This window comes from Anas acuta, chromosome 5 (genome assembly GCF_963932015.1).
Source record: "Anas acuta chromosome 5, bAnaAcu1.1, whole genome shotgun sequence".
NCBI lineage: Eukaryota > Metazoa > Chordata > Aves > Anseriformes > Anatidae > Anas > Anas acuta.
The window spans coordinates 45,228,107-45,255,334 of NC_088983.1; the positions used below are offsets into that span (position 1 = coordinate 45,228,107).

At 35.2% G+C, this 27,228-nt stretch overlaps 1 protein-coding gene across 10 annotated transcripts in view; it reads left to right on the plus strand.

The window, feature by feature from the left end:
• The window catches only part of NPAS3 (neuronal PAS domain protein 3), a 613,991-nt gene that overhangs the window by 405,666 nt on the left and 181,097 nt on the right, over positions 1-27,228 (plus strand). For all 10 annotated transcript variants that reach the window (XM_068684450.1, XM_068684455.1, XM_068684454.1 and 7 more), the window contains one exon: positions 22,485-22,574. In XM_068684450.1, the coding sequence (XP_068540551.1) occupies positions 22,485-22,574 (90 nt within the window). The remainder of the gene's footprint in view (positions 1-22,484; positions 22,575-27,228) is intronic.

The window sequence follows — 27,228 nt, forward strand, 5'->3', positions numbered from 1 at the left end:
TCACATTATGTAGACTTGAGTTAATCTGTCCTATGCTAAATTTTCCCTGAAGTCTTTATATTTAAAGGATATCTTAAATCCTGGAACAGAAGGTTAACACTGCTTAAAAGAATTGGCTTTCTTGCTATCCCCAAGTGAATTTGATCCTTCATATTTCACTGGGTGTTAAGGTATAGCTCCAAATAAAGTTGTAAAAGGGTTGAACAGGGTGGGTAGTGCTTCTGAATATCCCTATTCTGACAGTTTTCCAAAAGCAAAGTAAATGTTGGAAATAACAAGGGATTGTTACTGAAGGCACTTTTGCAAATTTGCCTGTGCCACTGAGCAGAACATGCTATTTAGATTCCTGCAAAAGAAAAAAAAAAAAGATTATTTAAAATTGGTTATGATTGATACTTACACTGTCCATATACACTGTACATATTCTGCCTTTTGGTGTTTCTATGGCAGGCAATGTAAAGATAAAGATGTAGTGTGCCAGAGGGCTAGCTCTGAAAGGCTTAGTGTGTTCTTCGTGGCTGCCTGGCACCCCAAAGATTAAACAGATAAAAAGCTGAAAAGTTGATTTTGATCACCTCATTTCTACAGAAAGCTTCAATTTCCTAATTCTTTTTCAGTGCATAGTTAGTGCAGGTTGTTTTCTTATTTATTGCCCAGTGTCTTAAAGAAATAACACATCCAGTCATGTCATAATTCTTGTTCAGCTCAGTCTCCAGCATTACTCCTCAGTTTTTAGCAGTTCATACAGTATTTAGCAGCACGTTTTCCTTTGGGATTTAAGCTAACATGGTCATTTTATGCCCACTCTCCGTTATCTACATTTGATCCCTAAAAATGGAAGATTGATTTTAACTTCGCCCTGCTGCTTTTAAATCCCTTAATAGTGTAGACGCTGGTTGCATCTGAGACCTCCTGCTCGACCCTCATCCTTTTGGGTATTCAGGCTATGACACCATTTGCCTTGTAGGGAATCCATCATCACTCATATATTACTTTGGCAGGTGAAATGTGTTTTTGCTCTCTTTTTCCAATGGTGAAGAACTTTCTCTCTCTTAATTCTGTCTTTAATCATAATACAAATAAGTGTTTTCTTCTGCCAGATGAACCAGAGCTGGTTTATCTGGAGTATTTTCCACCTTTACAGTCAAGAATATCTGTCTCATTTTAGGAAGATGGTTAACAGATTTTTAACTAGGATCTGTGTCAAAGCCTAAGTATTATTTTCAGTATTCAGTGTATAATGGGATGTATAAAGAATAATCTAAAGTTTTGTTAGTGAATCAGAACTTCATATGCCTGAAATGTTAGCTAGGTGCCTACCTAGATGGTGTCATGCTGTAATGGGTGTGATTTCTGTAGGTGTCAAACATCTGCTTTTTTGTCTGAAATTCATGAGTTCTGACCATGTATACCATCTCTAGAACATCACCCCATTCCATAAGAAGACAAATTTTAATCTTCCTGTATAGTTGCACTGATCTGGGAGAACTTTATTTCTTCTCATGTTTGTCACGCTGCAAGTAATGAGAATGGATCAGGTACCTAATATCAGGCAGCTGAAATAAAAACATGGGTGTATATTTACCATTAAGGCCTTTATGTTATTTTTACTATCATTGTTGAACTTCTGAACATCTAATAGTTTTGAAGTTAAAAAACCTCAACTTGCCCTTCAGTCTTACATACCCTGGTTTGTACTTCTTTTCTTTGGGTATCCAATTATACCTGCAAAATTAGGATCTTTATCTAGTAAAGCTAATTGTTGTATTCAACATCGATCAGTGAAAATAATGATGTGGATACTGTTAAGAGACCATATCTTCTCCCTCATTCTACAACCTCACAAGGTTATTGTGGAAATAAATTAATGTTTATGAAGCACTCAGATGCAGTAGTGATGAGCATCATAGAAAAGCCCACAAGGAAGCTTATAATTCTGTGTTCAAAGCATGGTTTGCATAGAATGCAGTAAATAAGGCCTAGGGCCACACATTGAACATTGAGGAGAAAACAAAATATCAAATAACTGTTCATTAAAGCAGCATTATCTATCACGTGCAATGAATGAAGCAGGAATGCCACTGGATCTTTTTTTTCTGCTTTGCAGTGCTCAACTTTGCAATCTTAATGTTTTTCTTTTGCATTGTTCTGGATGTACATGCTAATGAATGAAGTCAGAAAGATGGTGTCTTGCTGAAACCAACATAGTTCATTGATAAACATGTAGTTTTAGATTAATTCCACTCACATTTCCCATTTAAACTAATAAAGTAACTAAAAGCAATGGTTGTTTCTTCTATGTACTTCAGCACAAGAGGTGGATATCTGTTGCCAATTTGCTGATAGCAGAAGGACAGTGGGAATCATGAACACTATTCCAAGTTTTGGAGGGAAACTTGACACAATGGGAAAATATCTCAGTTCTATTTCTGTGCCTAAAATAGTCTATCCTTCTTTGCCTCATTCTCTTTCTGCCATAAATCCTGGTTTATGTTCACATTCAGACCAGGCAGCTTTCTCCTCCAGGCTACCAGGCAGATCACTGAAAGGCAAGTGCCGGGTCTTAGTTCTGGTTGTGATGTGCCACTGACCCAAAGCAAACTAAAACTGCAAAAACAGGTTCTAGTGAGGTGACGACAACTCATACCAGGACTTCTGTGTGGCTTCAATGGAATCAAGAATTTTTGGTAACTGCTGTAGTGATTTTCTGTGAGACATGTAAATTGGAGTTTTATTTAAAGATTCATTACTTGGTTAAATGACAATAGATTTGAATAGAACAGTGTAAAGAAAAAGTCATAAGATTTTATTTTTTTTTTGCATGGGCAATGTAAAACATTTTTTCCTGGCATGACTTTTGAGAACAACTAAACCAATTTGACTGAATTGTTCCAGAAAGTCATCACACAGCTGATATTGTAGAAGTAACAGATTTGAAATCTTGTTTGCAGATTGGAATGTATGCTGCTCTAAAGTTGTTTTGATTGTTTGCTTTTCCCTAAAGAAATAATTTACTAAAAATACATCCTTTTTTTCTATGTTATTCTTTGCAGTGATCTCTTCCAAAATGAATTTCCATTTATGCTGATTAATATTTTTTTATAAATAATCTTAATATTTACATAGAGGCCACCATGACAGTTAGCTACACCAACTGAGCAAGGTGAAGAAAAGGAAAATCTTCCCTGCAGCTCATGTTCTGGACAGATTACTTGAGGACTGCTTCTTCATAATTCTTGCAGCCTGGCTACTGGAAAAGAAACAGTCACTAGTTTCCCACTAGTGTTATGAGGTACTCAATAGCATATATGTCTTCTGTACAGGGACTGAATGTCCTTCCAAAACTACCTCAAATTTATTTCATTATATTAGAAGACCAATGTCTGCTGTTCCCATTTCATTCTTATTATAATCCAGGTGAGTAGGCTGAATCCATTTTAGGGAAGCATGTAGCCCTTGTCATTTATGTTACCCTGGAAAGGGCTGGCTAACAAATTGTGCAGCAATGTCATAAACGGATGGCACTCCTAAATACAAATTCCTTTTCAAATCACACCAATTTTTCACTGGTTAACTCATTTCACTGTAGTGTTGTCACTCCTGACATCCATAGGTATAACTGAGTAAAACCAGGAGCCTATTTATTTCTACTGAATGTTTATTTACCTACGTAATAGTCTGAAATAATGTTTATTACTAAATGAGATTTTAGTCATGCTGAATTTCCACATATAGCATGCACTAAGTTTGGAATGTAAAGTTCATGTTAATAATAAACACGAAGTACTTGGTGAGTGGTGGAAAAAGGGAAGTATATAAATGCAGTTACTGTCATGTTTACTTTGTAATGCTGGACAGGTGTATGGTCTATAAGGATCTAGATATCAAACAGGACCAGATGTGGGTATAGATAGTTATAGACACATTTTGTGACCTTTGTAACTGCAAAGTGTGTGTGGGGGAAGGTATTCTAGTATAAATTGGAAAGGTCTAAATTAGACATTAAATGTTTGACTGACTGGTCAAATATAAATTTAAATAACAGTGCTTCAGGTGCATTGACATTTTTATGTCATATAGCTTTTCAAATACTGCATCTTTAAGCATACACAAGGGTCTTGGAGAGACCTAGTAAGGTGGCTGAAATGTCTTCAGCTAACATAGACACTCATCAGTAAATTTCCACATCACTGATATATATGCATTATGTGCCAAATGACTTCAAATGACATTAAGTGGGAAAGCACTTGTCTTATCCAAGGGAACATATTTCTCCTTTCTTCATTGCTTTTAGGTGCTTCTTATAGAAGTATTCCTTGAGATCTTTGTATGGTGAAGAGGTTTGTTCTGACAGCAGATTTTCATACTGGATGACCTAGTATTTTCTGCTGACAGCTGTCTGGTGTTGACCACTGTAAGAGCAGAGTCCTTTAAGAATGTTTTCTCTTGACTTGCATACAAAAGGCTTTTTCAGAGCTGCACCTTGGGCTGCCAAGTCTGGATAGATTCCACACAGTTAAAATATTTGAGCAATATTTTTTTAAACACTGCAGAAAGTATGAAGTAATTTCCAGGGGGAAGAAGACAATGTTCTGCAGGTTTGTCCAGGGGCATTCTCTTACAGGAAGATGCTGTGGGAAAATTTATCATTTGGCGCGGTCTAGCATCTTCCAGAGACAGTATCAGTCTTTGTAAGCAAAGAATAAGTTATCCCTGGCAGAAATAGGTTCGTAATGTAAAAAGTTGGGAAAAAAGGTCCTTCAAAGGGAAAGAAATCCTTCTTCATCTCTGCTTCAGTTCAGACATCAATGAACTGATATTTTTCCTTTATTGTGCCTTTGCCTTGTAAGCTGCTCTTGAGAAGATATTTATTTTTCTGGCACTATTTGGATCACCAAATACTTTCTGGATAGCAAACCTATATTATTTACACAGTAGTCTGCGATAGGCTGACATTCTTTCTATGAAAAAAATCACTGGAAATGCAACTTAGTGTTTTCTTCTCCTTTTAAACCCATTCTACTTTCTCTTTTCTTTGTTTTTAAAGACAGAAACCAAGCAGATTTTCTTACTGTATGTGAACAGCTTTTCTAATCCTCAGGTTATACTCTGACAAGATCCTTCAGGCATCAGTTTTAAATCTCCCATTAATGTTAACAGGAACTGTTTGTGCCTCAGTCTAAATAGATACATATATTCTACCTTTTTTTTTTTTTTTTCTGATGATGTATAAAATACCCCAAACCCGACTTAGTATATTTAGTTATGACTATGCCATGCTTGCAGACTCTAAAATGCAACAATCTCAGGGTAATTTAGAAGGGTTGGTGTTGTCTACATGTTGTTCCCATGTTACAGACAAAAAACTTAAAGCATGTAAACATTTGAAGAGTAACTCACACGATAAACAAAAAAATGAAGAATGGCTCTTCAGGTCCTCTGACATTAAACTTTGAGCCTTGAGAAGGCAACAGTGACCAATGCCTCCCAATGTGTTTTTTTCAGGTAAGATTCTTAGAATTTCTGAGGGATAATTTGTAGAAATAAAAAGACTTAGAAGAAAATAGTAAGAAGAAAATTAGTAAGACTAATCTGTTATATTTGTTTTAACCAGCCCTGCAGTTCAGACAGAATCAAAGATTAAATATCGAAGTGGTAGGATCTAAACAATTTTAGAAACAATACTTTTGTGCTGAATTTTATTTTTTAAGATGTGTTTGGTAGTGATTTGTCAAATTCTATGGCAAACCAAGCTCATTCCCCTTTTTGTTCCTTGAGATCCAAACAAGTGCTGTTAATATGTTAATTTGCATACAGAATCAGAACACATGTTGGATGCCAAAAAAAAAAAAAAAAAAAGTTGTACTATGTAATCATATAAAAGAGGGGTCTTAGTTTCACATATCCCAGTCCTAACATAAAGAAAATCCCTCTAAAATGAGGAATGAGATAAAGCTTCATACGTTCTTCCCTTGTGTTTTGATGGAGATGACCAGTAAGGTAGCACTTGGAACTGAGATAAGTGTTTGCTGGAATCACATTACCAAGGCCAAACAGAAATTACAGACAGGTGAGAAACCTTCATCATCCTACAGATGAGGAATGAATGCCTGTATGTAGTTTATAAAGAAATTTAAAGGTCATATTGGTTTTAGGAGGAAAGTAACTGCAGTGGGACTGATTGTCAAAGTATCATTTGGGATCTTGAAAAGATGGGCACTGAAAATTAGTGTTTTAGTTCAATATAATAGTTGGATGTACACTAGAAGTTATAATGAGGAAACTTAGAGTAACTTGTTTCAAGATTTTTCTTAAAATTCAAAACATATTTTTCAGAAATTTGTATAGACAAATGTGCTTGCCCTCACACTCGCACACACATGCAAGCCTTTCATATTTTTACTCAGGATGCTGAACTATTCATTATTGACTTGTTCATTCTCTTTGAAAGAATATCTGCCCACACAGTTAAACAACAATTCTCTGTAGGCTTCGTCCTCTTCATGCAAAGTGTGTGGGTGAGGAGTATTTAACCCAGCTGTAAACTCAAGAAAATAGCTATCAATTCCCTCACTGCTCTGGACACGTTCAGGAAAAGTATGAAAATTAAAAGGAAAATGGAGCGTTTCCAGCTTGAGAGGGACAATGGAATGTGATGAATTCCCAAGATTATTGGTGTGTTTGGGCTGTTTATGCTATCTTCCATCTGAAGCATGATTTGTTTCCATTTGGCTCAGACTTTGGCTGATCACATCACTCACTAACAACTATTGTAGCTGGACTCCAAGTTGTGTCAAGTTTTGGAAGACAGTATTGTTTTGGGAAATGGGCAAATGGCTTTCAGGACCCCTTGTACACATTAAACTTCCGAAGGACAGCCCATGTATTCCTTGAAAACCCCACATTGCAAATAACGTAATGCAAATTGTTAGCAGCATTTTGGTACAGGAGAATGTTTTTTCATGGTAGACATTGTCTCTGCTTCATGCTGCTATTTCTTACAAGTCATTTCCTTTGCTTACAAGGGTAGCATAACATAAGCTTACAGTCAATTGAGCTTGCCCCTTGCTTCCTAAAGAGATCCCACAAATATGGTTTTAAGTCCTTGAATTTGGGTCGTTGGCCATGAAGTTGCATATGTTTGTCTAATATATGTCACTTTTTTTGCATCTACTTTTACCATTTTTTTCTCCAGAATGAAATTCATTGTATTTTGTCTTTGCTATAAATACACAATTCAGCTGTATTTCTATCCTTTGTGTCAACATTAAAATTCCCTTGTTCTATGTTTAGCTTGAATAATTACCAAAACATTTGCAATTAGAACTCTAGGATATGACCTCACACTGATTTATTTCGTTGTTTCTTTCTGTATTTAATACATTTCAGATACTGAAAATACCAAATCTTTGTCCTTTTATTTTGATGTTTATCAGTAATGGAAACATTCCAAAACAATCAGCCAAATACCTATGCTTTGTTCATTTATTGCCTTCTCTGAAGATAAATTGACTGTACTCAACTCTCTTCAGCATTTTTCTTCACCTAGATATTATTGCCTTGTGCAGCCACCCCAAGGTGACTGTTATCACTTAATTAAATCCTTGCACGCTGGGAAGAAAAAACAACATTGTTCGTTCATAACCCCAAGGAGTTTTTTTTTTTTTTTTTCTTTAAGCCACTAAGCTTTTTCCCTGTTTTATTAACTTATTCCTGGCTACAACAAGACATACTTTGTTGATGAGCAAAAGGTTGTATTAGCTTTTTATTTTCTGGGTAAACTTATCTTTTCTCTCAGAAAAAAAATGTGGGCATTACAACAAAGAAAAAAATGGGATCTCTCCAAACCCTGCAATTCTAGTAAAGGTCTGTGTAAACATCAAACTAGTAAAGAGAAACAGGGGAGTAGCAGGAAGGAAATGAGAAAATAAAATGCAAACATAAAATTGGAACAAGACAAAAAAGTAAGATGACGTGTATATACACAGAGAAACTACTGCAGTGCTAAGGGAAAATTGGCATAAGGAATAGCGTTTTTGAAGAGAAGAATATATCAGGGCTCTTTATGTTACTGTCTAGGGCAGCATCTTTTTATTAGCCTCTTGGTTAATGTCCTCTCTCTGTTTATTGATTTTTAGACTACACACCACTGTGCTCTTGCTTTTACCTTTGCACGTTTTTTCCACAGTGCACAATCCTACTTGAAAACTGTAAGAGGAGATATTGCAGATGAGCCATTCATTGTATATGTGAGACCTGTGATTTGCTTTTATGTTGTTTTAAGCACAGTACTCCGTATGAGAAAGTTCACTTGAAGCAGTGAGTTGCCAGAATACGTACAATGATTTAGCTGCCTTTTAGTTCATTTCTAGTCCATTAAACGAAGGACCAGAAAATAGGTTTATCTACTCTAAAATTTGGGCTCAAGCAACCATATGTATTTGTTCATGATGCTAAATCATTTTGCCACCTGCTGTGTTCAACGAGCATTTAGAAATAGTAAATGCTGTTTAAAGCTATAATATTTGCAAGAGCAGTTTATGCTGTGGTATCATTTGTATGAAAAGTGTAACATTTTATTGTGTGATAGGGCACAGCTTTTAAGTAGTTGGATAATTGTGATTTTTGAAATATTATTACTTGTGACATATAGACTATAATTATTGTAGGTCATAGACAGTAGTATATATCTGTATGTGAACTACAAAATATTGCTGGATTTGTATGGATTTGCTCCATATCCAACATGCCTGTTGTATGTACCAGCAGTTAGACTCTAGAAATTCCTTGTTCATGATAAACTTTCATCTTAAATTGTGATTTGTTTTCTCTGTGCATTTGCATTCTTGTCTGCAGCTTTCTGAATCAAATAATTAATTGTACAACATTTATACAGCTTAAATGTCTCTCTTTCTTAGCAATAACAAAAATCTCTTGGTATGACTCCAGCAACTTGAGGAATGCTTTCCAATCTGTGTGCAATGGATTTGACACCCACAGGGATTTTAACCCATACTCTGTTTTTGTCTAATCTATTTTACTTTTGAGGCCTGTATAATATCTACAGATCAATCTTCCCATTTTAACGAACATATCACAAAGGTATCTGAAGTCCTTTTTATTTGGAATAAAGGCAATAGCAAATGTATCAGTTATTCGGATTTTAAGTTTGGTTTGGTTTCAAATAACTCTTACAGAGCAGTACAAGAAACAGTAATTTTGTACTGAATTAAGTTCTGCTGTCAAAAAGGTGAGATTCTTCAGAATGAAGTTTGGCATCAGTAAGAGCTTTAGGAGTGGGCAGTGAACAGAATTTGATATTTAAATTTGTTACTGTAGGCTCACTAATAACAAATAGCTGTAGTAAATGCATACTTTCTATTTGTTTTCCAAAACTAGTTTTGTCTTTTTTTTCCCTTTTTTTTTTTTTTTTTTTTTGTGTGTGTTCCTAACTGGAAATTCTAGGTCTCCATTTGCGTTATTATAGATGACTTTTCATAAATGATTTTAATAATAGCTTGTGATATCGGTGGGGGGCATAGTAGCTTCATTGAAGGATTAGGAAACAGCACAGGTAGCTCATGAGGAAGAATTTTATTCTAAGAGAGTACAGCTAGAAAATGTGGCAAGATAAAATGTTTTGTAAAACAAGGATACTTTAAGGTTTCATGAACATGAATGTCCATCTTTTAGGGTCAAAAAGTCTTTTGAATTTCCAAGTGTTCCTCTATGTTTATCTTCTGTTAAAAACGTAATTGAGGAATAGAAAGAGCTTGTCTTAAGTGCAATTGGAAATCTGGTCTAAGAAGTTGAATTGTAATCCCACTAAGGATAGTACTAGGCTGAAAAACTGTTTAGATTCAAACCCTTAACTCAGAACTCAGACAGTCCTCTCAGATGTGGAAAACATTTGGTTGTATTTCTGCCGCAGTTATTCTGTGTGTGTGTGTGTGTGTGTGTGTGTGTGTGTGTGTGTGCTTCTGCACTTTCCCATCTGGTTTCAAGCCAGAATCAGGGAAGGGCTGATAAAACAACATTTCTCTTTCACTATAGTGACTGAAAACAGATTGAAGAAATGCAGATAAATGTCGGAACTCATTTAAGCATGACCACTTAAATTTATTTATTTTAAGTTAGAAGACTTTGCTGCCAATTAAAATGGCAAATTTACATGCAGAAGTCTATCTATGCTGTTTGCTCTGTTGTGCGTCATGCAGCATATTCATTTGGACAAGGTAACAGAACAGAACCTGAACTAGAAAGGCATTCACATGGCAACATAAAAAGCTCTAACAGCATTTAGTTGCCTGTGTGATTTTGGCTTAAGGTAGGAAGGTAGGTTTCCAGTGATTTGAGAGGAAAGGCAAATAGAAGAAAAGAAAAAAAAAAAAAAAAAAAAGCTACTGAGAGAGGTAACAGAAATTTTGAGGAAATTCTGTGGATTTTTTTGCTTGTTTTTCAAAAATGTTGAAGTTAACTTGTACAAGAAGTTCCCACACTAATAATGCACAAATAGGATTTGAAATTAAACTGCATGAGGGAGAAGAGATGTAGTCAAAATGCAACATTACAGGACCTTCAGGTAGCACGAAAAGGAATTTAACACTGCACAGTAACAATGCCAAGATAACTGAAGACAACTGTGTGAGATTTAGAGAACCAAACAAACATGTAAGGTATTGCTTACGGTCTAAAGAAATACATTGCTTAAGGCAGGAGACAACAGCGGATATATGTGATGTTTTAATGGAGCAGAAAGAAGAAAAATATCACAGTGGCAGCAGGGAAAGCTAGGATATTATACTTGCACTGTGTGTTTAAAACATAATTAGAAGAAATTAGAAGTGTTTCCTTAGTTTACTTTGGGTGGTTCTGAATAAAAAGAAATTGATGCTAACATTTGGCAAGAGTAGAGGAGTTTTCTTTCATCAGTTCCATAGCTGAAGACAATTTTACCACTGTTGTCTTAGGGACAAACTTTAACCTTCAGGTTTGTTACAAATTGGAGTGAAACCAATAGTAACAGTGCGGAGCAATCATGTCAGTTCCTACTCAGGACAAGGGATACAACATATGGATTGTTGACACGTGCAATAAATAGCATAGGGATGGTGTTGTCAAGACTTATTTGGGGCTCTTTAGGTAATGTGGTGAGTGGATTATTGGCAAAACAGACAGCTCCTGTACTCTGCAGTGTCAAGGAAATTTTGAGCACCCTGTGATGAGCAGGTTATTGTTACTTTAAGCTGCAGCTGGTCCAGGGACCCCCTTAAGGGCATATCATGACACTTTAGGGCTGTGCTCTAAAACCATGTGGTAAAAATATGGGGGAATTTTTTCACATGGTTACTGTGAAACTGCCTTTATAAGGAGAGAAAAGATGATCTTGGTTGAAACCTTGTATTTCTGGCTTTTGCTGGTGGTATATGGACAAACCCAGTCACCCCTCCCCACCCTAGAAAACAGAGTTTTATTATGGAAATACAAACAGACCCTTAATTATCACAGCAGTCAGAGGTGCCGCTACAATATATTAACTTGTATTTATAAAAGAATGTAAATCTTCTTCACTGAAAGAGCTGTTCTGTGCTGTTGATATGCTTGAATTTATGCAATGAACCGGTAAACAGCAAAATCCATACTTATCTTTACCTACACAGGCACCTTCCCACTTTTGTATGAAATATACTTCTGGAGTGATACAGTCTAACCTCAAAACACTTGAAGGAAATACTGCAATCCAGCATAGACATATTGACTTTACTGTGTAGAATGCAGATGTAATGGACAGTTTCTGAAATACTTCTATTATTAATGAAGTCTCTAACTGGTTTCAATAAATTGTTTTTCTGTTAGTTCCACATGTTTGCTGTACTCCTATGTTCCTTGCTCTTAACTCCACAGTTGAGTAAATGGAAACCAGCTCTTCCGTGGATATCAGAATAGCACAAGAGAATTTTCAGTAGACTTCCATTTTGTCTTCTATGGACTTTTGTGTTTAAGGAAGTGTAAGTTGGCTGAGGCTTTCTCAGTGCTCAGGCTGTTTTAAGGTCTCTCTGCTATGTAAATTATGTGGTATATAATACTATAGGAACTCATAGTCCAGCTTTTACTGCTGCAAAGGCTACAGGAGGGTCTTTTCTGCATTATCAGTCTGTTTTCAATGAACTTGGAGGAATTTTGCCAAGACTTCTGCCTACTGTGAAATCTAGCAAAAGCTATCCATGGATTAGAATGCTGTTAGTAGAAAGTCAGACAGACATGTAGGGCAGAGGAAACTATGTCAAAGTTGGAAGAACCACTTCACCAGCCAGACTTCATAGGGATATAGGTTTATTTTTTCATGCCTATCTAAATCTCAGTTTTAGTAACTGAAAGGTTTTGTTCATGGCAGTCCAGATTCCTTTTATTTCGAGGGTTGCAGGATTATGGAATCAATAGTAACAGTCCTGGAGGGATTTCTGTGCTGGTCTTGGCTCAGCAAACGGCTACGTTAACTTAGTCCAGCTGTAGATGGATCCTAGAAGTTTTCAAAGTGGACATCTATGGAACTGCTACACAGTCCCATAAGTGGAGGAAAGAATCGGTATAGAAAAATGGATCTCCTGCATTGTTACTAGGATTAATGACAGCTGGAGGAATTCTCAGCTGATTAGGACCAGGTTCTGACTTCTTTGTATTACAACAGGGGATAAGAGGCTGAAGATAAGAACACAGAGTTTTATTTATTTTTTCCATGTATCTTTAAGGGGTTAGTTAGAAATGGTGCTGGATTGAATGGACTTTGTATTTGTTCTTAATATCCTGTGATCCTATTATTTCTGTATTCTGTTGTCTATAAAGTATTCTAAAGTCTATAAAGTATTCTCAACATGTTCTTATTTCAAGAAGAGTATAAATCAGTATGATAGGCTAGGTAAAGGACTCAATTTCTCATTCAAATCTGTTTTGGTTATCTGTATTGCCCTCTAATAGATTAAAGATGCTAAACATAAGCCCCTCATCCTGTTTTTCGCTGAGCACAGTCTCTCTGCTGCTTCATATACATGTATATGAAACTGTGTGATGCAAGTGAGAACACATGTACTCAGTTCTGGGCTGGAGGGCTATTTCTAGCAAGCCAATTGTCAGGATCAATCACCAGAGCATCTGAACACCAATGAGTGCAGGTGTTATTTTAAGAGTACAATTAACTATATCACAAATTCTTCCCTATAATTTATGTTTTTCCACCTACTTTTTTAGGCAATAAACACTTGGATAGCTTTATCTGTTAACTTTCATTTAGTATAAGATTGTGTAGATTAAAAGAAAAGCTTATCAAACAGGCAGGTATGTAGTGAATATGAGTGATCTGGAATGGACCTTATCTAAGATGAAATACTCATACATAACACAAAAGGGCTTTAAACTTGTTACTTTGGAAACAATGTCGTCATAATAATACTTGCAGCTCCCACAGTCAGTTGTGCTTGTATAGGCACTTATATCAGCACTACATTCCATTCAGTTTAGATTCCCACAGTCTCTTGCCCTGTGATCAGTCTGAGATGCAGATCTGGGGTTTTAGTCTTCATCCTACCAAGACCCACCATTTATAATATCTCCATTTACTGAGTCAGTTCACTCTTTTGATTTTGGCACTTGTGGAGGTAAATATGCAAGTGCTTACAGTATCGAGTCCTCAGGGCAGAACCTCTTGGTGCACAAGTGCATATATGATTGTAATACTTGCACCAACAAAGGACGTAAACAACTTGATATTCAGATTCTATGCATTCAAAGCAAAGCCAGTCCACAGCCAGATGTACATTTAACTCTGACCTGAAACAATCACATTCTCAGGGTAAGATATATATAACATAATCTCTGTATTAAAATTCTTATCCCAAATAGTACAGTTGATTGTATTAAATGGTATGCAGTTATTGGCACTACAATCTACTGTCCAAACAGTCTGGAAGCAAAACTGTGAATCCTATATAATTGAAGGGTAGGAGCTCATCGGGAACTGGCATCATGAAGATGAAAGGTCAATGCTTTAATATACAACTCCCACAAAATTGAATTTTAATTAAGTGTAACAGTTTTGAATTCCTCCCTCAGGAGTCCTTTTTCTTCCTTTTCTTTACACTAATACATATATATATATATATATATATATATATATCCCTTCTACCAGAAAAGAGAATAGCAAAGAGAAGATAAATATTCTGCCTAGTAAGATATTAACTTCAGATGTGTTTAACAGTAGTTAGTATAGCATATACTAATGTAAATCAGTACTTTTGTTCAGTAATGAATCATTTATGCAAAAGAATGGAAAATGAACAGTAGCATTTGCCAATGAGAAGAGTTTTTTTGTCTTTTTATTTTGTACTAGTAGATCCCAACAATTGTCGACTGGTGGTTTAAATGCTGTGTGGAGAATTTAATTCTGTACATAGTAAGCTTACTTTTCTTAGTTGCCTTTCACAGATCTCCTCAAACAGCTCAGGCTGAAATTGCTCAGACTGAATAGCACAGATTATTCAGACCGTTAAGTAGTTCAGTTTTCCGATTGAAAAATTCAGGTTGAAATCAGTCAGATTGTAAACCACAGGCTGGAAACTGCTGAGGGAATGCACAGTTTATCGAACATCTTCTTGCAATAAAATTTCTTTAAAATTATTTTGGTTGCATGTAAAAGATTACTTCTTTTGGAACAGGTGGGAGACCATAAGTAAAGAGAGTAAACTCCTACTTCCTATCTTTTGCTAGTGGGTACTACTCACCTTCTAAAATATTTTACTCAAGAGAGGTTGCCTACTCCCCATCACTGGAGTGAAAAACAATTCAAGCAGATTCAAGAATTGTAGCAGATCATCAGACTGTTAAAATCTTAATGCCATGGAAGCCTAGCATGTAAGTTAAAATTACCTACTCCACCGACTGACTTCAGATATGCCAGCACTCTACTGTGTAAGGCATTGAACCACTTCCTACGAATTGTTTAATTCTCTCATAGTACATCAGTGTCTCTACATGAAAACTTGCACGAAGAATTTCAGCAGTTTATCCCAGTAATTTAGATCTATTAATCAAATAGAAGCATAATAATGAGCAGAGACATAGAGGATATAGCAAAACAGTGCAACTACTTGACCAAAAAATTTCAAGGAGATAATTAAAGATTATCTGGCTTCCGTTATTTCACTTAATTTTGTTGCTCTTATCTGCGTTTTGGCTTTGATATGGTTCTCTGCATGTTATATGAAAGGTTTGGCCAAAAAAAATTATCCTCTGACAAACTAGGTGAATAAATCCAAGCTCTCTGTCCTGGAGTTGATTTTATTATTATTATTATTATTATTATTATTATTTTCACATTAGTGAGCCTCTCTATTTCTTTCTGGTAATAGTGTTACAGTATAACCTAAGGATATTTTTCCCCCTACTGTGATACCAACTTTTCAGCAAGTCTAATAGCTCTCATGGTGCAGTTTCGTCTGTACAGTCAGGATGGCTTGGGACTTTGCAGCAATATAGAGTGCCCTTATAGAAAAAATAAATAAATTACTGTCAACAAGGTAGAGATCCCTTAAAGTCATTTATTGCTTTTGCATATAAAAATTGTCAAACTCTTGATCTTTTTTTTTTTTTTTCCTTGAACTAGCATAACTTTGAGATTTGTAATCTTCCTGTGATTCTCAGGCTCATCTCTGATATTTGTCAATCTATTATCAGGGAATACACCTGGGAGTATACCTTAAGAACCTAGCTGCCAGCTTTCAAACATTATTCTTGCCTCGAAACTTTTCTCCTATATACTTTGCAGTCATTCTGATCTGGAACAGAATCTCTTTATTTATTTTAATAATGTAGTAAATCTGCACCTACCATTTTTTTTTTCTGCTTTGGTTACATAAACACAGTTATTCTGAAAGTCTTGTGAAAGATACATCAAAGGAATCAGTAACTTTACTCCTTTGTTTCTTGGCTTCGATCTGTAAAACAGATCTTATTATTGACACGTTTATTTTTGGCACTTCCTTGTTGTCATAAATTGCATCCTGCCCACACGAGCAAAGAGCACAAAGATGACCAATTAGGAAGCTGGCATCACAGTCATTCCAACCACATCCTTTAAGCTCATACTCTTGCATCATCTTTTTTTCCTGCAGTTGTTTTCTTGCCAAATAAACATTGCTTTCTTGCCAAATATGTGTCATTGATTCTCAAGGCGTCTATGGTCATATAACCATAGGACCATTATGGTGGACTGTAATTAAAAAATGGCAGTGGTATGAGAGTTGAAAACAGAATTTTCTATTTGTTGGTATTCTTACAGTATAGTAAAAAGCTTGTAGCCCGAAGAACACTGCAGTAAGCCCTATGTCTTTTTATTTTGTTCAGGCTTTCTTCTTGTTGTTCTTTGCAAGGTATTAATAAGACTAAAGAGGAGGAATAAAGCTTTCAGAAATTTTTGTAAGTCAGTAGATGATCAAACTTCAATCATTCATTTTTGTTGGTGTATCAAGTATATCGCATATAAAATTGCATTTCCAAGAATAATACTCTAGTTGTCTCACAGTACTTTATTGTGAAAGCCCAAGGTCAGATTTTCTGCCTAAATACCTATGCTTTTGTATGTTGGTGTTGCTGGAGGCTATTACTCTGATGTCTTAATAGTGAGAGCACACTGGATGGGCATTGAAGCATTGAATCCGATTTCTGTTAGCTGCTGTTTGTACCATCCATTTAATTTGAGACCCCTGCCCAAGAATGGCTGCCATTTTGAAATGAAACTTATGGTTTTTTTGTTGACCTTAAGCCATGCTATAACACACTAAATACATTATGTAATGATATGTTTATTGCAAGAGAGGGACTATTTGCTTTAATAAGTGTCAGTTGCATCTTATACTGCCTCTCATTTAAGAAACAGTAAAATATTTTTGCTGTTATTGAACATTGTATGTTTAATCGGTGACAGGCTTTGTCCTCAAATTAATGCCTAGCTCCAGTTATAATATCATTGTGTCATAACAGTGAAAAATTCTAATTAAGATGATCTGTTTGCCAGGAAAAAGTTTAGTATATCAATTAATCTATTTTATCAGGGGGAGTACTCCCTACCTCAGCCCCTATCAGAGCCTGAGCTATGAGAAAAACATCACAGATGCATGCTGCATTGGACAAAGAACACATGCATGCATTTAAATCATGTATATCTTACTTTTTACTGATGTAATTGTGAAATATGTTCTTTTTGCATTCATAATTAGGGGGTGGAACAGATGGTGAAGGCTTAGTTTAAAATAATCTGTCATTAAAATAACCTAGCCTACTGGTAATTCTTCACTCTAACTGGAGTTTAGGTCAGTGTAACAGGGTTTTTTGCAGTGTTGGAATACACTAAAAGGAATTAGGGACTTCATGGATAGTATGAAATATGAGGATATTCTCCAGAAGGACACTGTAGTAAGACCCCAGTGAATTAAATTTCTCTGTAGTGGGAATATGCAAAAATAGCAGGGACAAAATTCCTCTGACAAATATAAATTCATTTAGTGCAATGCATTATACATTAGCACATATTCGGTCAAAGTGGTACAGTGGGTTTCATATCCTGAAAGGAAATAACCTCACTATTCTACAACTACTGTAAGAGACACTTAGTATTTTGGGTTAAAATCCAGTGTTTTACATTTTCATATTATTCTGATGTCAGAGGACGTAAATTATAATTATTGGCATTATTATTCGGAGATGCTGTAGGTAGTGACTTTTACATTTGAGTCTCACTTCCTTCATGTCTACCACATTTAATTGCTGGTATGTGACAAAGGAAATCTTATATCAGTCCTGTCTCTCTAGTTTAGAACAGTTTTCAGAAATAAGAAAACCAGCTCAATAAATCAGATAGTTGCATGTCTTTAAAGCATTTATTTTAGTGTTTCCTTTAAGATTTCATTCTCTACCAGCTTTGAAAGAAAGCATATAGATTTCAGCACGGTATTATGATAAATCTTCTCAAGGAGGGGCGAGCATTAACATTTGTGTCGGTTCTTTTTCATCTTAATCCAACCTTGGTTAATAATCAGAAAATTCTACATAGTGGGTAAGAAGAAGTAATTAACCCATTGACCCCAGAATCTTAATTGGCGCCTGTTGAAAACAGTGGGGCAGTTTAAAAAAAATAAAAAATAAATTAAAAGTAACCTGTGGTGATTGAAACAGCATAATATATAAGGGTTTTCTGAAATCAGAAGTACTGGGGAGCTTCAGCTTTAATCACGATTTGCATATAACCAGTAAGAGTAGGTTTAAAGAAGAAGTTGCCAGTCTTCCTTAAATTTAATTGTGCTTAAAATTGACAGGTGGGGTCACCCTTACCATTTTTAAGGTATCACACTAGATGGGATAGCACTACGTTTATGAAAATCAACCTCATTTTAAAAAATAAAAACAAAATGAATCCAATAATACTTTCCTAACAGAAGATGCTATACCTTGATATGCTCTGCCAATGAAAACCAGCTATGTAATGAATACTGGTTGCCTTTTCAGGACTTATTTCTATTCAACTATTTCTATAGTTGATCATAACTTCAGAGCTGTGGAACAGAACAGTAAAACTGTTCAGAAATTCCAGCAGGAAATGACACTATGGTGCTCAGTTTAAAAGAGGGGCTTAAAAACTGACTAAACCTGGTACACTTCTCACATTTATTGTTTTCTTAGCTATACAAATGTAGTATGAATAATGCTTCCAAAGATCTTTCATTAAAACAAAACTGTTTGTAAATAAGTAGTGTACAATGATATCATATACTCTTTTTCAGTATATAATATAACCTTTGTTATGTTGTCTGCCACCTTTCTCTGAAGTCTGGTGCTCTCTTGGCATGCACAAAGGACGTACGCTTTATGAAAAATTGAAAAATTTCAACACGCATTACTTAAATAATAAATATTCATAAATAATACCTATGAATAACGAATGAGACAGTCCTTCAGAACTACTGTTTGACCTGTATAAGGAAAAACAACATTGTCACAAAAGTGGTCCATCTCAGCCCTTTCATACTGGTGGGAGGAACTGCCTTGTATTGGACAGTGGCCATTTCTTCCCCATTTTTTATGTTCATTTTTCTTTTGTATGAGCACTTGAGCTTAGTACTTCTAATGTCTTTGCATTTGGGGCATGGAAGTGGTTAGCTGTTCCATTAGCTATCAATCAGTGGCTTTTTCAAAATATAATTAAATAATCTGTCAAATTGTCTCTATTGAGCAAAGTCCTGAATTATGTCAGTATTTGTACTGAAACATAACTTCAGGGAGCAAGGAAAGGAAATGGAGAAAGAAGGCATGACCACCACATAGTAGCCTCAGTTGGCTTAATGAAGTGATTTTTTGATGTGGGAAATGACTGGTCATGCATGAAGCCAAAGGAGTAGCGGGTATGCTCACTCTCCCTGCCAATCTATCAGTGATGCCTTCTTTGTACCTCGCTTGTGAAACTAGGAGGTGAGTAAGGAATAGTCTCCCAGAAGGAAGCAGATGAACAGGATAAAGAATTAAAACTGTTTAATGAAAGGAAAGATTTATAGAATCATAGAATCATAGAATATCCTGAGTTGGAAGGGACCCTTAAGGATCATCAAGTCCAACTCTTGACACCGCACAGGTCTACCCAAGTTCAGACCATGTGACTAAGTGCACAGTCCAATCTCTTCTTAAATTCAGTCAGGCTCGGTGCAGTGACCACTTCCCTGGGGAGCCTGTGATTTGGAGTAGATGAAATGGAAAAATAAGAAGGGAATGATGTTGCTTAACATTTCTGACTTCAGGACTCTTCCCAGTTGCTGGTGACTGCAAATTTAAACTATGAAAGTTGTAATTTCTTTTTGCTCGTGTAGACCTGAGATTAATTTATTTATATTGTTTCCAGCAAAACTGGTTTTACACAGTTCCAAGACAACAGTGAGGAAAACAATTATGCCTAATCAGAGTTAAAAGCTTTATACCAACTTGTTTGATTAGGAAGACTGAGTTTCTAAATAAAATGGTGCTTACTGAAAAAAGAAGCATGACAGCCATTAATGACTTGGAGAATTATTTTTTGCTGTTCTCACAAAACTCTATGCCAGATAATTACACAGTGATATAGTGTACTAAACAGAACAGATCATAAATGTGCTGAAACTGTGTGGACCCTTTTTCCAGTAAAAGAGGAAGGGGAACATGCAAACTAAAAGCCTGAATATGTAAAAAAAAAAAAAAAAAAAAAAAAAGCGAGAGAGAAAAAAGAGAGAGAGAGATGAGGAAAATTGTTTTTATATGATTTCTTTCTTCAGTATATCTTCAGTATATTAATGAACCAACAAGATAATGTGATTCCAAAAAACAGTGTTTAGCACATTACTTATAAAAGTAATTACAGGGAATATCACCTGTCATGGCCATGCCAATGTGTAACAACCTGAGGTTAGAAAGAAACTTCTGGTAGGCTTGTCATTACCTACATAGCCAGTATTGGTATTTCAAATCCCTATTTTCAATCACCTAGTTACACACTGACAGATCCAGGAAGACCAGCCACTGCTGATAGGCCATTAGTCTGATTCAGTATGGCAATTTATTGTTGCTCTTGGAGAATGGCGTTCTAGTAAGGACATATATAGGTGGCCAGGGAATCAGTGTGACAGTCTTCTAACAGAGAATTAAACCAATTTCCTCAGAGGAACATGGGACAGAGTATCAGGAAAACTTAAACCAAGACCCTTAAAGATTTACTCTTCTGGTCTTTCTGTGACAGGGAAAGTGGGTAGCAGCGGAAGAAATGATACATAGCTGGGGAGATCAAAGGTTTTGATTGTCCTTGTATAGATCTAAATTTGAACTTCACTGTTCCAAATTTTCCACCTGTTATTGATGTTAAAATTCAAGGAACTGATGTTAATCATTTGAAAAGAAATGATGATGATTTATAAGAGGCCATAAATGGCTTGCATAATATAAATGTTTTTATATGAAGGAAATCTATGCAGATTTACATTTTTATTAATTCATAAATATAAATTAGTCTTTTTTTAATGCAGCAAGAGTTTGTATTCCAATATGTGGTATATTCTTTTTAGAAAACACATTTGAACTAATTTCACCACCTACTATATCAGAAAGGGGAGAACACTTCCCAAAGACAATTTCTGACTAGCAATGTGTTAGAAATTAATCAAGGAGCAGAAAAATCAATAAAATTAAAAAGCCTAAAAAATCACTGTTCTGTATGTGAAAAGGAACAAAAAAAAGTACATGACTTTGTTGTCACATTTTCTTCAAATTTGTGTACCTTTTTTTTTTTCTCCAAAATCATGTTGGTCCCTCAAATGGTACAGTTATATTTTTGCTTTACCTTTATGTCAAAGCAATGTTTTGGGACTTTTTGGCAAGTCCCAAAGCAAAATGGGACTTCTTGGGTTTGTTTCTTGCTCATCTTAATGTTTGGGGAGTTTCTTATTCCCTGAGCTATTTTAGCATTTTCAGTTTCTAGGATTTTTTGATTTTACTTTTTTAAAGTAAATACTTTTTTTTTTTTTTTTCTAATAATCAGACTCATAAAAAGCATAAAACATATACTATATAAAACACACTTTCTTCCTATTGAAGATTTGCTTATGTTCCTAGAGGTATATTTTCATCTTGATGTGCAGTGATTTACTCCACATGTCAGTTTAGAATATAGTCCTTTGTTTATTAACTGCAGTCATGTTTCAAAAGGTATGCATTAATCTGTGCAGTCATATTTGGATTTTTGCAGTTGCAATGGAAACTGCGTGCAAAGACCTGAACCTGTCAAAATAAAATCTGATCTAGAGTTTTACACCAAAGAGATGAAATTCATAACATTTCTGTAGACCTAAGCTGTAAACATATTTGACAGTAATCTGCTGATTGGCTTTGTTTGTTGCCTCACAAAAGGAAAATTGTGTGTGTGTATGTGTATGTAATCCTCAATTAATTAACAAATTATTGAGGTCCATAGTGATTTGAATTATGGTAGAATTTTATTTTATCTTTTTCAGTTTTTGTAAGTGAAAATTCTCTGCTTTGATTCTGCAGAGTCTGGGGGGATCTTCGTACATACTGTTTGATTGGAAGGTTATTTGTTTCTCTTATTTATTTCTTCCTGTTAAAAAATAAAATAAAATAGAAGAACACTTTATTTTTCCATATTCCTTCTATATGCAAATGAGATAATTTTGTATAGTATATGGCAGATGTAAGCATGACAGTAAGTCCTTGAACTTTGGAGTATAATCATATGTTGATTTTTAATATGTAAATTTTGTAAAGGAATTGTCTTAATGATTCAAATCAAAAACACAGGAATCTGAATATTTTGCACAATTTTTTCTGTGATGCCTTTGTTTGAATCCATTTATGTCTGGAACTTGGAATTTTAATTATCTATTCACTTTTTTTTTCTTCCTCTGCAGTCACTGGATGGATTTGTATTTGCACTAAATCAAGAAGGAAAATTTTTGTACATTTCAGAAACTGTCTCCATCTATTTAGGCCTGTCCCAAGTAAGTACATGCTTTCAGTTCTAAAGTATACTTGTGTGTAATGTGTTCTTCTGTTTATCATTCTAAGAGAAAAAATAGCCTGGTTTCTGTATTTTGCATGGATTATTGAATTAGTTTTTTTCAAATTGCATCTGGTTCATTCTGAGATGTAATTGAAAAACCCGTCTACCAGCACTGGACATTCAAATAAGATAAACTTTGCCTGAAAACTTTTTGCCATGAAGGGTCATTATTAATTTATTGAGAACAAATGAAGTTTCTTTTCTCGGTTGTTTTGAACTTTAAACCTCTGTACCTGATAGGAAAGGGACACGCTAATAGTACTTCCCTTGTGTCCTATTACTGGATGTTTATGGAGTACCCTGCATTATCCAGGGAGCTGACACAATGACAGGGAGTCATTTGGAGTCAAGAAATGCTGAAAGAGACCATTAAAATGTCTTGCAGGAAGGGTTCGAACAAGGACATATTTTGCCGCTTCCGCAAATGTTCACTAATATAAAATATATATATATATATATATATATATATATGTATAGTAGTTGTTTTTCTTATGTTATTGTTGACAACTGCTTTTCAAAGATTAAAAGACGAGACAAAAACAGAGGGAAATTTGCTTGTTGATGCTTATTCCTAAACCTGCTGCATCACACATATTTAGGCGGAATAGCTTCTCTCTACTTGGGCTTAGAAATGCAGCAGAAACATTTTGCATGATGATTTTCAGGGCAAGATATCTACTTCTATTGCAGATACCCAGAGGAGAAAAAATCTGATATAATATTTATTTCAGCTCCTTTAAATTGGTACCCATACTGCTATGACAAGGCAACTATTATCACTGGTAACTATTAGTTTTGCTGTGCTTCAACAATAACAAAATGAGAAATTTTAACTTTTGTTGAAGAAAAGGACTAATTTTAAATATTATCTGGTGAGAATCAGAATAGAGGTTCATTAATTCCTCAAAAAAAAAGTGAGCAATTGGCTAAAATAAGTTCAGTAATTGTTATTTTGTGCTGGCTTTAGCAAGCCAAATAATAGAAATGGAAACAGAGCTGTTTTTAACTCATATCCGTATTCTTGTCTCTCATTAAAGCCCCTCGTTTTGTAATAGACTTTAATCCCTGCCTTAATCTGTTTGGGAGTTGGTATCAGGAATCTCAGATTTTGAAATCAGTGTGCTACCATGTTGCTAATACAGTAAAGAATCAGAACTTTAATGTTTATTATTGTCTTATGCTCATATTAATCTGTTTTATGCATAGTATCCAACAAAGTTTAATAAGCCAGTAAAGAAGAAGGATGGATAATTAGTTTAAGCAGGTAAATGCTAATTAGGAAACTCCTGAAAGGCATCCATTATACACTAGCTTAAAACAAATTTTACAGCCCTGGTTAGTGGTGTAATCCAAATTCTGTCAAGGCAACTGCATTTTCTGTAATTGAGATGTGTATGTTTGCTTTGCATAACAGATGGCTCTGTATGCTTAGACTGATAGCTAGGAAAATAATAATTGCATTATTCTGGCCAAAAGAATATTAGCTCTTGGGTTTTGGCCATTTCAGTCAGTCCTCCTGCCAGCACAGCATATGCACATATATGGATTGGATTTTCAAGGAAATTGATGCATTTGGAATAGTGTGGCCATCTGAAATATCATCTGTTCAAGAAAAATTTGGCTTTAACCCTATGCTAGTCTCTTGTTAAAAGCATTTTCTGCCAGTACCTTTTTAACTATAGGACTCAGTAAATCTTTCCTTACTCTGAACTTATATCATGTTGGTGAGGCTTTACACTTCATCTTGATCCCCATATACATTTCAAGCAAGGGTTCAGATAAATTAAGAAATTTTCTTTGCATGTTAGAGTATTTGATATGTCAGTGCAAGTGTTTCCTTGCATTCACTGCTGAGGGTATTGATGGAAAAACTACAAAAAAAAAATAATCACAATCAGGACTGTAGATTTTAATACAATAACAGGTTCTATCTGCTGAGACCCACTAAAATATCTGTAATTTTCATTGCTTTTCTCTTCTGTCTTTATGGCTTTATGGAGATACTTTAGACCTATATAATAGACCTATTATATTTATATTTTTTATGCATTGTTTGGTTGGTATACTGTTGTATAACTAGGTCTCCAGCAATGATGAAAGGAATGCTGTAGCTACTTGACTCTAAATCGCTATTCAAAGTGATTTTTCTTGGGGGGGTTGGAGGTGGGGGGGGGAAGGCAAGAATATCCTTAAAAGCATTCCTCAGATGGTACTTTGAAATGCCCATTACAACAGTCTTAATTCTGAATTTCTGGAAAGGTGCTACATAATACATGTGGTATTTCATTTCTTGCACGGCACGTAAATATTGACAGGTCTTGATCTTGATACAAGCCCCTACCCCCCTATATTTGTATGGAACCTCCAGACAATTTTGCATTGCTGAAGGTGTGAATCATCATTCTGAAGTCCTAACTTCAGAGTTTTACTTCTAGTCAAATGCCTTGTTAGAGGCTTAATCCTTTTTATTATTTTTTTTCCTTCTTTTTAAACTAGTATTCATGGAAATAATTTGTTATATGTTTAATGCTTAAAAGGAAAATATCTAATGTCTCTTAGCTAAAGGAAAATAGTCAATGTACCCAATCTGTGCAGGTATAAAGAGTTTTTCACTGAACCCAATTTTTCTCTTTTCTGAACATTGAAAGCCAGTGGTAGAAAACAAATGGATGCTGATATTGTAAGATAGCTGTAAGGCTAATAGTAAAGAAATCAAAGAGTAAACAAAAATAACAATAAACATTCTTCTGACATTACAATGGATGTACCTTGCATGTAGAGACCCATAGATGCATATGTTTTGAACATTTTATCTCCCAGCTAAAGCTAACCAAGAATTTTAAGTTAGTTTGGCAGACATGGATTTTGTTTTTTCAGAGCATTTCATTGTGGGACTGCAATCAGAAGTTTTTCAGAGAACACAGACACGTTTTGAAGTAGAGAGACAGAGTAGAATGAGTAGAGTCCTCACTTTCAGCTAACAGTACCATGTTAGCTGAAAATGAGGACTGAGAGAAGGAAGAGAACAAAGAAAACAGTGGAGGGGGCAAAATATCCCAGTTATATATCCAATCTGTATAAATTGCCACAGATCAATTATAATTGGGGCAAGTCAGAAAACTCCAATGTACTTTCCAGCATTAAGTAGTTTCAGGATCTGCAGTGTTCTCTGGAAAACCCAGGCATGACTGAACCATGCACTGCAACAAGGATTTCTTTTCTGGGCAATGTGACTTGTGACTGTGTAGTTTACCATTGTGCCAATACAGTTTCTTACACTGCACCTCTGCAGTGATGTTTTGTCTTCATCTGCTTTTTGACATTTTCAAGTTACTGGTTAATTTTTTATGTGAAGGTAACAGCCATTGTTTTGAACACCCAGCTCCAGGTTTCTTTTAAGAAATGGGATGAGGCATTCAAGACACTCCTTCAGGCACTTGGAAGTTGATATGAGTACCTACCTAATTTCAGTTCTTTTACAGAGTCTCTGCATTTGAGACTTAGTACAAAAATATGCTGATACAAGCAGTAAAAAATGGGGAGAAAAATTCATCTAGAATAGAGGATAAAATTAACAGATGTATGGGGTTCCAGAGTCTATAGAAAATATTATGGACTGATAAGCTAGCTAGGATACTTTTATTTTCAGGAAACAAATTCTTAATCATCTCTCACCAACATTTGAAATCAACAAGGGTGTTATGCATATTTCCTCTTCTATGAAGTCCACACCCTAAAGTAAAATATTTCCTACCTTTGCTCCTGCTTGTACAGAAGACAGACCAGGTTTTCAAATTGGCCTGTTGAAAAGAAAGCTCACTAAAAAGAGCAGTGCAGCTGCAGACATAATAAGAGATGATAGAGGTGAAGAAAAAACCGTAACAATAAATTGTTGAGATTTTGTGCTTTTTTAAAACAAAGCAGGCAAAGCCAACAGGTATTTAATGTGTGTACTGTGTTATTAATAGCACAACCTATCTTCTTATTTTAGGTTTCTGTGCATTTGTTCTATGAAATGGGAAATAAAATTATAGCCACGGCACACAAGTACAAGGTCAAATAAATGACAGTACTCAGTCTATTTGTGAAGCTATTCTGAAAAAGAACCATGGTGCCAAATGTGGTTTATTTGAATAATAAAGAAGAATTAGATTCCCCTGATAACTTGGCTGAGGGCCAATAAATCACTAGAGGTTAAGAATGCCTTGCAACAGCCATGTATTTCTTTTTCTTTTACAAAGCGTAAACCTCAACTACTCTGCTCTACCTGTTTTTCAATGCAAATTAACTTGAGGTTAGTAGATGCTTAAAGGATTGCTTTGTGCTCTGTTTCCTTAAAAAATAGTGTAAATCAAAACTTGCACTGATTCTGTAGGTTCTACCTTAATTTCCCACTGTACCATTACCTAAATAAAAGTAATAATAATAATAATAAGCCAGGAACTTCACAGAAAAACTACATTTCTTTAAGCAAATTCAAACAGTAGCCAAAGGAAAAAAGTTTTTTGTTTGTTTTAGTGTTCTAAATTTATACAGTATTAAATAGAATAACTTCTACTCATCTAGTAAATAGTTGCACCAGCATTGCTAAT